General features: G+C 40.2%; 1 protein-coding gene across 1 annotated transcript in view; it reads left to right on the forward strand.

Annotated features, from left to right (window-relative positions):
* The window catches only part of FAM13A (family with sequence similarity 13 member A), a 306,151-nt gene that overhangs the window by 224,661 nt on the left and 68,932 nt on the right, over positions 1 to 12,558 (forward strand). Inside the window, 2 exon segments of the mRNA XM_021100748.1 lie at positions 8,064 to 8,105; positions 11,015 to 11,194. Coding sequence (XP_020956407.1) covers positions 8,064 to 8,105; positions 11,015 to 11,194 — 222 coding nt within the window.

Here is a 12,558-nt window from a genome sequence, read left to right on the forward strand (position 1 = left end):
TGAGGGCAGACCCGTATCCTGGTTTTTAAAGCCTAAATCCAGGAGGGGACATCTGCCCACAGCCAAGGGACGATGAAATAAACTCAGAACTGTCTACCTAGCCAGGGTTTGGATAATGGCTCTGCCTGTTGATTGTTTCCCCTTACGAACCCAACCACTCACTAAACACAAAGAACTATCTGGGACCTATGAAGAGAAATTACAAACTAAGGGAAAGGGTGCCTTGCGCTAAGGACTCAGAGTAGAAACAGATTTCAGAGAACCGTTTTTTATATGATTCAGAGGAAAACTTGAGAAGTAATATTGCTATTTTTCTCCCAAAGTGCTCAAGGACATAACCAACCTCTTTGCAATTTGAGTAGGAACCTGTAAGTGGAGAATAAAGGTTGCAATTAAAAGGCCGGGACACAGAAGAACAGCTGAAATGAGGGAGAAAGGGCCTAGAAATGTATTTACAAAGATTTTTAAAATTTTGGAAAGCAGTAAAGAGCAGAAATTATTTAAAATAAATCAAGCATATATTGAGAGAGAAACTTGAAACAATCTTTCAAAATGAAGAAGGAAAGGATAAAAAACTATGAGGAAAATAACGTTAGGTATGACGGTCAGAGGTCGGAAAGCCAACCTGAAAATTATGATTCTAGGGAGAAAACCATACCAATGGAAATGTATTATCTTGCATAAAACACAGGAGAATAGAAGCAAGAGTCAAGAGTTTCAGGGCTTGGGTTTTTTGGGGGGTTCATTTTTGAGGGTTTTGTTTCAGTTTTAATAATTAGATAGGAGTGGGTATGAGAAGCAACAACTGGTAGAATTGTGCATAGGGCTCCTCCATCTCAAATCATCACAGAAGAGAAAAGACAGAAATCAAAGGAACAGGAAACTCCCAAATTAGAAAACATAAAGCAAAAACACAAAACTGAAACAAATCTATCAGCTATGACAAAAAGTATAAATGGATTAAATCTTTTGGTAAAAGCTAAAGGTAATTTTTAAAAAATGACTGCTGGAACTGTTTTGCTCTTTTGAGCAAAAACAAGGTTAATAATATAAGATTTATAATATAGGAATTATATAATAAGTTAATAATATAACCTTTGGCACAGAGGGTTAATAATGTAAGATTTATCTCTGAATGTGAACAGAAGGAAAGCAGAAATAGCAATATCAACACCAGAGCAAAGTTCAAAGCCAAGTCTGTTAAACAGGACAAACCTAGACTGACTTTATTAGGTAAAATCCATACTAAAAATATGAAGGTTATAAATAATATGCATGTTTAAGATTGCATCAAATCATATAAATTTTTAAACTTGTAACAGGAATAAACATACAAGCATTTGACATATGAATCATTTATCACTCTATGTCCATAACACAAACTTTATAAATATTTGATAAAATTAGTAAGATTTAAAATGAGGGCACATCATATATACTAAACTTTGCAACCTATAAATAGGGCTTAAGCATTCCTGTTACTTTCTAAAAAATTACTCAGCTGTCTCTAATAAGAGTTCTTGAAGAATAGAAATATAAACAGTTACATTTGTAATTAATAACAAAAAATTTCCGATCCACCAGTGAAAACTCTCCTAAAGGGAGGAAGAAATTCAAATAGGAAATAAAAACTTCAAGTACAGGCTATGTGGAATAAAAAGGAAAAAAAGTACATATCAAAATTTGTAGAATGAGATCTACGCTCTTTTTAAGAAGTAACTGTACCTTCTTGAAAAGGTTCAAAATAAATAAACCACGCATTCAAAATAAAAAGGTATAAGAGGGAAGAAAAGTAACCTCTTGGAAACCTAAAGGGATTTAATAGCAAAAGAAAACATAAAAAGAGCAGAACTGATATTTGAATCCAGCAACATGGTCTTTGAGAGTAAAAATGAAAAGAATAAAATAGAAAACTGCTGGTAAATTTAAGAAAAAATTGAACAAACTAATAATCAGAAGTGAAGTTTGCTGTGAAGGATATATTTGTTTTTAAAAGATTATGTAAAACTTCAAGCAATTTTATCATAATAAACATGAAAATAGAGATGAAATAAAGTTATCTGGAATGCATAAATTTTGAGAAAATTTCATTTGAATCCAAAAAAGTACTTTTGGTAATCTAATTCTAAGACATTACATAGATGTGTAGCCAAAGATTTATGTGAATAGCAGAATAAGGACTATTTTTTTTATTAAGGACATAGTCTGAATGAAGCCATGGGCTGCATGAGCTAGACATCAGAGTTTTATAAACTTGAGTGAGATACTAAGCCTCTCAGAACCTCTGTTTCCTCATGTGCAAGTAGTATGGAATATATAGTGACCTCTCTGTTTCCTTTCTTAATTTTGCTTTGTAAAGACCTTAGTCCCCAAAATAGAAAAAAAACTCTGCATTTCTTTTTACGTAAAATGTGCCACATATCTAAAACTGAAAACTCTAGTATAATCAGGGCCTGAAAGAAGCTTATGAAAGGTATTTTGGTATTTTGATGGGCTCCATTTGTTAGAAAATATTTGATAGAATATCAAGATATAGGAATGAAGAATAAGTTTATTTTCTTCCCGACAGTCCTAATATCTAAAGGAATAGAATGTGAGTTTCATTAAAAACATGCAAGGATAAATATTTTCCTCCTACTGAGTCACATCCATGTAATATGTTTTCAGTCTATGTTCTGTGTATATGCATAGTATATAATATAAGACAAAATGTAATCCAAATTGTCTATAACACCACCACAAATTAATACCTATAAATCTCTGCATATGATAATCATAACAAAAAGTTAAAGCACAATGAATAAATATTGAGGATGGAGTATATGTATTTTAATATGTGATGCTATGGAGAGCTGAACTAAAATCATGGAAAATATATCTGTGGCTGCACCCATGGCATGAGGAAGTTCCCGAGCCAGGGATGGAAACCATGCCACAGCAGTGACAATGCCGGATCCTTTGACAGCCAGGCCACCAAGAAATTCCCATGGAAGTATTTTAATTTAGAAATTCATTATGCAGTTACAAGGAAAAAATGTAGTCATAATATTAACCCTGCATATCAACTTTTAGTGTTTTTAGATGATGCAAAAATACCATATCCCAGAGTTCCTGTCGTGGCACAGTGGTTAACGAATCCGACTAGGAACCATGAGGTTGCAGGTTCGGTCCCTGGCACCACTCAGTGGATTAAGGATCCAGCGTTGCTGTGAGCTGTGGTGTAGGTCACAGATGTATTTCAGATCCTGCGTTGCTGTGGCAGTGGTATAGGCCGGCGGCTACAGCTCCGATTGGACCCCTACCCTGGGAACCTCCATATGCCGAGGGAGCAGCTCCAGAAAAGGCAAAAAGACCAAAAAAACAAACAAACAAAAAAACCCATATCCCATTAACTAGACAAATTAAAGGTTTTGTTCTGTTTTAATGATTAGTTACAGGATCTTCACCCCTAGACCTAAACAAACATCACATAATTGTCTTTTAAGTCCTCACTCATTTAAAAAATGAATAAAACGTAAATATGATTTTCTAGAGAATGAAGGTAATGCCATCAGACCTAATGATTCCTATTAAGACGGTATTTTCCAGACAGGAATCTATACAGCACGGCAAAGAGAACAGATAGAAAAAGAGAACACGTGCTTTTTCAAGATGTCTGGTTTCAGTAGATTTGAAAGATTCCCTAATTTCCAATTAAGAGATCTAATTAAAGAATCACTTGTCAACAGGCATTCTGTGCATCTTATCACATGCAAATTTTATTGGCTGATGGGCTGAGCATAATCACCTTACGGAAATGTTTCTCTAATAGGAGTAAAGATGAAGAATGTTTAGTTATGTCACAGGATGTATTTCAGAGTGGGATTAGAATCTGTTTTGAAGGACTGTACCAGAAGGAAATTGAGTTGCATCATCACCTAAGGGGGCTTGGATAATGCAATTGACCGTAAAGCTGGAGTCTGCCCATGTGCTTGCTTCTCTTGTTGTGAATACTTGCTGTGTCAACATTTAGGAAATGAACTCTACTTATTGCATAAGTAAGACGTTTTCTTAGCACATCAGTCAAGGGCTCTGAAAAAAATTCATTGGTCTTAAAATCCCCCTCTGCAGGGGATTTTAAAAAAAGCAAATTATGTGTAGATGAAAAAATCAGTATCTTTCACTTTAACTTATTGGTGTATTATTGCCTTTTCATCAGTGTCTTAGAATTAGCTCCACAATCAAGTTACAGCAATAGAAACAGTCCCTGTTTCTGACATTAAGTATTTGTAGAAATCTTGTTACTGATGTGTTGCTAAGCACATCCCACAGGAACTATGGAGATGCTTAGATACTTGACCAAAGCCATTTTGGTATCTCATAAGCCCTAACTCTGATGCTGTCATAAAACTACATATGCAGTTATAACCTGTTGTAATAATTTTAGGGCAATAAACTTTGAAACTGAGATGGTCTTATAAACTTTCAGAGCTAAAGAAAATAACAGAGATCACTAACCAAGGCTTTCATTTTCTGTACGAAGAAACCAACCCAAAGCAACCAAGCTAACCAACAATCTGACTGTGCCTGCAGCTAATTAACTACAGAGCCAAGACCAGAACTTCTCTTTTCTGATTTCCAGTGGAAGACATTCTCTTCTCTGAACGCTTTCTTTAGAAAAAGTCAGTTGGGAGTTCCTGTCGTGGCGCAGTAGTTAACGAATCTGACTAAGAACCATGAGGTTGTGGGTTTGATCCCTGGCCTTGCTCAGTAGGTTAAGGATCCGGCATTGCCGTGAGCTGTGGTGTAGGTTGCAGATGCAGCTCAGATCCCGAGTTGCTGTGGCTCCGATTAGACCCATAGCCTGGGGATCTCCATATGCCGCAGGAGCAGCCCTAGAAAAGGCAAAAAGACAATAAAAAAAAGAAAAAGTCTCTCTTAAAAGCATGGAAGTATGGACACATTAAGTAATACCAAAAATTCCAAAGAACTGTTAAAGAAACACACAAAAAAACATAACTTTATTGGAAATTTGACCCAAGATCAATATATTAACAAAAATGGATACGATTTAATTACTTAGACTTATTACTGATTTATTCACTTATTTTTGCATTCTGAGAAAGGCTCTTGAAGACTAATTTAGACTGCCAGGGCATTTTTCTTTAAGCACTGGGGGAAATTTTGATGTATTGCCTTTATTCACTCAGCATAAGTTTTCCAGACCATACCTTCATAACTTAGAGTATTTAAAAATAGCAATTGTGGTGTCTAAGTCATTGAAGGCTTGAAGAATTTTAGTTGCAAGGATTCAGAGCCTTGCTGATCAATGACTTCCACAGATGACAGCATCAGAATCATAGACGAATTGGTTAGAAATGCAGAACTCTCCGCTTCCCCTTCCCTAGGTCTAGACTCATTGAATCCAAATCTATGTTTGCACAAGATGCTGGGTGTTTCTGATGCACATTAGAGTTCAAGCACTTGGTTAGAGAGTCAGGAATCGCATAACCTGGTCCGTTGGTTGTCATTTCCTCATCTCTCTCTTCCTCACCTTTCTTCCTCTTCTCCTCCCTACCCCCTAAAAGGAACATAAAAATATCCGGGTGCCCTTTAATAAGCAAGACGAAGTCCAGGTCAAAGTGTTAGAAGGGAGGAGAGGCAGTAGGTCTCTTCCTTCTAAGATGGTACCGGAAACTGATTGCCTGATGACACCGCTGTGTCTTTGGCATGTTTTTAGTATCTAGCAGATCTATATTCTTTTCCCTCCTCTAGCTTCTCCTCCAGTCGTTATTCACACTGGCCCCTGCTCCCCAAACCAAGGTGGTATAACTGCATGGAGAAGTTGAGTCCAGGAGTTCATTATACGGTGTTGAATCTACAGAGGGTGAGCCCCCAAGCGCCAAAATCAGGGACGGCCTGTTCCAGCTGAGGACAGCAAGCAGCAAAGGAGTTGTCGGTTGTGTAACCTGGGAACCTCTATGAATAGCAGGCTTTGTAAGGCACAAATGGTTGTAATTAAAAGCAAAGTTAAATACCTAAGGCCAGGCCTCCGAGTACAGAGATGGTTCTCATGCGTGTTTCTTCTAGTGAGTGATGGGTTGAAAGTCTACTGTAGTGATTAAGAGCTTAGACTCTAAGCTCCAACTTTCTTGGCTCGTATCCCAGCTCTTCTCCTTCTTGGCTGTGTGGCTGCGAGTGAGTTATTTAACCTCTCTAGCCTCTTCATTTGAGAATAGGGAAAGGAAAACAACTGTACTACGTCATAGGGTTACTGTAAACTGTGAGTGGGAAAATCTGTGTAAAGAACACTTAGCAGTGTGTCTGAAACATAGCAAGCACTCGGTAAGCATTCCTTTACTAATGAAGAGTTTTCTCATCAGTTTCCCTTGTGAACATAGCATTTTTTTTTTTTTTTTTTTTTTTGGCTTTTCTAGGGCCGCACCCACAGCATATGGCAATTCCCATGCTAGGAGTTTAATCAGAGCTGTAGTCACCAGCCTACGCCAGAGCCACAGCAACGTTGGGATCCGAGCCACGTCTGCGACCTACACCACAGCTCACGGCAACGTGGGATCCTTAGCCCACTCAGCAAGGCCAGGGATCGAACCCCACAACCTCATGGTGCCTAGTCAGATTCGTTTCCGCTGCGCCACGATGGGAACTCCCCGTGGCATTCTTTTATGCAGTTTTTCAGGGATTTGGGCTTGGTGTGTGGCCATGACAAAGAGCTACGGCTGTAGGTAAAGGACATTCTCTGGTGAGTTGATCAACTTTGGGATAATAAGTCCCAGGCTGGCTGGGATGCTGCGGGTGGAGCTGGGTGATCATGAGCCAAACTGATCACTCGGCCAAATCTTGTGATGGGAGAACCTGAGAAATACCATACGATCCCTTGAGGCCCTTAGATTCTAAATGGAATGGCATGCGATAGACATGTACCTGGGAAAAAAGCCGGACCTGTTGACTCCAAAGCAACGTGTTCTTGTGTTGAAATTTCTAAAGTGTAAATGAGGATGCCTGGCGTGATCGAAAGACAACCATCACTGTGGGTCATTAACAGCTTTTATTTTCTTCAGGTTTCTTCTACAGAGAAGGAAGTAGAAGGAAAGACCTATTATATCTATTAGGCGAAACTGTAGTTTGTCGTGCCCTAAAGATTTTTTCAATCTCATTTTAAACATAGACACTTTGGAATCTGGATTTAGAAGGCCAGTTAAGCACTCTAAGGCAGAATGTGATAACGCAGTGGTACTGATGCAGTCGAACCAGCTGCCAGCCTCCACCCTCGCTGTGGCCACATGAACAGAGAGGGTGTGCAAAGGGACCCGATTCTGAAGCATCTAATTAAGTAGGGTTCTCTGATGGTACCATCTCATTTTATACGGCCTGCCTTTTTATTTTTAACTGACTAGTTTTTCATCAACACAGTTCGGGCTTTGGAGAAAATGGGAATGTAAAGTACGTTTATAGATGCTCAATAAAAGGGCTATAAATTCGGTGTCAAGACAACACATTATAGAGCTTGAGGTATTTTCCATCATGAGAACCTTGGGCAGAAAAGGTGGCTCCGATAGAGTCGTTGAGGAAACTGCTGGTTCCTTGTTTTTCTGTCCCCTACAGCCCCTGCTGTACCTTCAGAGCCGTCTTGGGAAGATGCTTCTAGCCCATAGCCAGGGGTGGGGAGAGATGGACCTGGGCTGGGGAGAGCGGGGGAAGGGGAAGCGGGTAGCGGGAAGGCCGTCAGCAGGAGCTGCATTAACATTTGGGAAGAATGGAAAAACCCCACACTCTGTTTCCGCAGGGTGAGGCGTCGGGACGGTTCCCGGGGGTCACTTTTGAAATGATCTATCACGGACATCTTTAAAAGGGAGGGAAAATTGCCGTTTGGGACTAAACACCCAGGGCCATCTCTAATCTAGAGGCAGGTGCACATGAGCAGCTGTCGGGGGTAACTAAATGTCTCGTGAGGGTTGCTCAGGGCCTGGCTGATGCTTTCGGCCCAAGATAGCTTCAGGTGCTGGATTCACCGCCTCTGATTGTCGGTCTAATCTGACTTCCTTTCTTTTGCTTCTTTTCCACAGCGCCCACGTATCTCAAGTCAGCAACGTGTCAACGACTGGAGAGTAAGTGATCCAGATTGGGCTCCCACCCCCCACCGCCCCTCATTCGTTAAACAGTAAAAAACTATTCTATTCTGATGGTGTGTAGTATTGGAATAAGCAACCAGTGATGGTTTTTAAAACCATTCAGAGGGGGAGCTAAATAAAAAGTGTTTCTATTTGAGCCTGTGTGCATGTGTGAATGGAGACAGCTCAACCACTTGAACACATGAAATCTTTGTTTATTTCGCTCAAAATAATGTTCGAGTCAGTTCATATGTGCAAAGCAATCTCTGCCCTCTGGGAGGTGTCTGGCAATAGAAGATGCTATTAAGTGAGAGGGATTGGGAGTTTGGGGTCAATGGATGCAACCTATTGCTCATGGAATGGATTTACAATGAGATCCTGCTGTGCAGCGCTGAAAACTGTCTCTAGATACTTACAACTTAGCACGACAATGGGAGAAAAAATTATGTATGCGTGTGTGTGTAACTGGGTCCCCATGCTGTACAGTGGGGGAAAAAAAAAGTCTCTTGGGGGAAATAACAGTAAAAAATAAATTAAAAAAATAAAATTTTAAAAAAAGAAGATGCTGTTAAAAGTGAAAGTATGGGGAGTTTCTGTTGTGGCTCAGCGGGTTAAGAACCCAACATATTGGGGTTCCATGAGGATGTGGATTTGATCCATGGCCTCTTCAGTGGGTTAAGGATCTGGCAGGGCTGTAAGCAGCGGCGTTAGGTCGCAGATGCAGCTTGGATCCCCTGTTCCTGTTGCTGTGGCATAGGCCTGCAGCTGCAGCTCCAATTCAACACCTAGCCTGGGAACTTCCATATGCTGCCGGTGTGGCCCTAAAAAGAAAAAAAGTAAGAAGAAACAGTAATCGGTATGAACTTGGAGCTAATGAGCCCAATGGAGACTTTTTTTCTCTTCTTTGTCAGGTGAGGAAGTAGTCAGAGAGCCGGTTAGACCGCTCTTATTTCTGTGTGAATTTTAAAGAGATTCCAGAATTATACCAAGACTGATGTGTTCTTGCCTCTTGGTTTCCAAAAAACCTTTACTTCTCATATGTCTTACATAATGTGTGGAATAGATGTGGGTGTGTGTGTTTGTATATAGTGATTATTTCACATTTCTTTGTACCACGGTTAGGTACTCTCTAATTGCTGGAATGTGGAGTTCTAAATATAAAAGTCTGATGCCCAAGTCTGACTATACTTGCTCATTGTCCTAATGAAATTTCTATGAATCTGTTCTAAAACTACATTTGGGAAATCTAAAGTTCTTAAATGTTCAAAACGCATTGTACCTAACTGAATGTTTTTCTCAATATGACCATTAAAAAAATACATTTGCGGTTCTTTTTTTAATTTCTTTTTTGCTTGTGAGGGCCACATCTGTGGCATATGGAAGTTCCCAGGCTAAGGGTCAAATCGGAGCTGCAGCTGCCAGCCTATGGCACAGACACAGCAATGCCGGCTCCTTAACCCACTGAGCGGGGCCAGGGATCAAACCTGCCTCCTCACGGATCCTAATCAGGTTCATACCCCACTGAGCCACAATGAAGAATCCCCCCCTTTTTTAAACTGTAACATAATATAAACATAGTAAGCTTTTTCAGGCATAATTAATACACAAAAAAACTACAGACATATTTAATTCTTACAATTTGATGAGTTTGGATGCGATTCTTTTTTCAAGTGAAGGAAAAGAGACTCTGAAGAATGTCCGTTGAGAATGTTTCATGCCTGCTTGTACAGAATTTAATAGTGAGGTGGTAAAAGAGGGTTTGGACACATTGAAAGATTATGTAGCTTTAAAAACGATACCCACCCAGAAAAGAACATGTCTTGTCATGCCGTCTTTTCAGCCCCTGCGCTTCCCTGTTTTCTTCAGGCTGAACAAAGTCAATCTATCCTTCCGTCTTCAATAATATATACTGGGATATTTGGATGAATACAGCTTCAATGTTACACATCACAATTTTTTTATTTGTGTATGCATGTAGGCCTCGCCTGCAGCACATGGAAGTTCCTGGGCCAGGGATTGAGCTACCCCACAGCTGCAGCAACCCTGGATCCCTGAACCCACTGCACCAGGCCAGGGATCGAACCCGCGCCTCCACAGCGAGCCGAGCCACTGCAGTTGCATTCTTTTTTTTTTTTTTTTTTAATTATTTTCCCACTGTACAGCAAGGGGGTCAGGTCATCCTTAGATGTATACATTGCAGTTACAGTTTTTTCCCCCACCCTTTCTTCTGTTGCGACATGAGTATCTAGACATAGTTCTCAATGCTATTCAGCAGGATCTCCTTATAAATCTATTCTAGGTTGTGTCTGATAAGCCCAAGCTCCCGATCCCTCCCACTCCCTCCCACCCACTGTGCCACAGGGGAATGCCCCATCCCAATTTCACTGAAGAAACATTTAGAAGATCTTGCCATTCTGTAATGAGTACTAATTGTTCTGGTGAACAATTACTTTTTTGTTACTCTTTTTTAATAGCATTATTCCCTATATAATTTTACCTCTAAAAAGATGCCAAATAGATAATGGGAATCATAAAATTATTTGTGGCACTTTGCTTTGTAAATTGTGCTAGCTTCCTCTGCAGAACTGGCGTGAAATCTGGAGGAAACTCACTTTTATAAGAATAGGTCCATTAGTATTGTATGAGGAGGAAGAAATTTCCTCATTCTGCCTGATATTAAATGGTGCTTATTTCCTGAATGCCTGTTACAACTGTTGCACTAATAATCAGATTGGTGGAATTTGTTCGGTTTAGTTTCGGTTTTTAATGCCCAGTGCACATATTTGAGGATTAATGCCTCATATACGGAATTTGCTTATGAAGTTATAGCAGACGTTCCATTGAAAATGCTGAGATTTCCAAACTATGGTTTGATTGCCTGGTGGGCCTCGCACTCTTTTTTACAGACTCTTAGAGAGAACCATCCGCTCTGCTGTGGAACAGCATCTTTTTGATGTGAATAGTCCTGGAGGTCAAAGTTCAGAGGACTCGGAATCTGGACCGTCAGCAGCATCTTCCTCCACGTCCGCCAAACAGCGACGGCGCCAGTCCAAGGAGCAGGATGAAGTTCGACACAGCAGAGATATGTGAGTTGCCCTTGGTACTTCACGTTTGCATTTGCTCTTCCTCTTTTAAAAAATACACCCTCGAATTAGCGACTGTGTTATAGTCACTCCCATTTCAGCTTTCGGGTTAAAACTTTGGAAGTTCTCATTTTGACCATTCGAAACGTAGCTAACATGGGAGTTCCCACTGTGGCTCAGTGGTAACGAACCCGACTAGTATCCATGAGGACGTGGGTTCGATCCCTGGCCTCACTCCATGGGTTAAGGATCCGACATTGCCACGAGCTGTGGTGTAGGTCACAGACAGGGCTCGGATCCCGCGTTGCTGTAGCTACAGCTCCAATTCGACCCCTAGCCAGGGAACTTCCACATGCCACAGGTGCAGCCCTAAAAAAGCAAAAAACAAAACAAAACAAACACCAACTAAAGTTAGCTAACATTTGGAAATTCATAGGTGTTTAGATAAATATTTCAGCTTCATCTAGCAGTTTGGTGTGTTGTGGGAAGCTACCTCTGATTTTAGACATTTTGTGGCTTCCTCCTGAACATCTTATTTGGAGGGATCCCGAACCTTCGGAGGAGAAAATTGCCACAGGTCTGTCCAGAGGTGTTTTTTTCCTTGTTAGACAACATTCAGGTGACTGTTAGATTTGTTTACGAACCAGCAGATTTCTCTACTATACGGACCTGATTAAATACCAGAACGTAGCTGTAAAGCTCTGACAGTTGATTATGTTTTGTATGAGAGCATTCTAACAAAAGGAGAGATGCTCCAGTTCCTTATCATTATAACTACTAATGTTAAGGCATTCTCACAGTATGAATTTTAAGAGTAGTATTACAATGAATTTTATTCTCCATTAAAAGAGTTGCTAAAATACACATGGACAGTTATCTTTCATATTATTGAATAATCATGATTTAAATTGTCAAGGAAGATATTTCCATGTAATGAACTGTATTTCCATATTTTCCCTGAAAGTGTTTTATCTACTATGGCATTTAGTCTCTATATATAAAGTTAATTGTTTGGAAATATTTTATCAAATGTCAAAGACTAAACCAGACCCTAGTTCCCCTCATTCTTTTTCCCCTGGACTCATAATCTACAGCAAAATGTTTATGGAAGGAAAGAAACTTCTCTTTGCTTAAAGAAAGATACATGGAGTTCCCGTTGTGGCACAGTGGAAACGAATCCTACTAGCAACTTGAGGTTGCGGGTTCAATCCCTGGCCTTGCTCAGTGGGTTAAGGATCTGGCGTTGCTGTGAGCTGGGGTGTAGGTCGCAGACACAGCTTGGATCTGGTGTGGCTGTGGCTGTGGCCTAGGCTGGAGGCTATAGCTCTGATTAGACCCCGAGCCTGGGAACCTCCATGTGCTACAGG

This window comes from Sus scrofa, chromosome 8 (assembly GCF_000003025.6).
Source record: "Sus scrofa isolate TJ Tabasco breed Duroc chromosome 8, Sscrofa11.1, whole genome shotgun sequence".
NCBI classification, from domain to species: Eukaryota; Metazoa; Chordata; class Mammalia; order Artiodactyla; family Suidae; genus Sus; species Sus scrofa.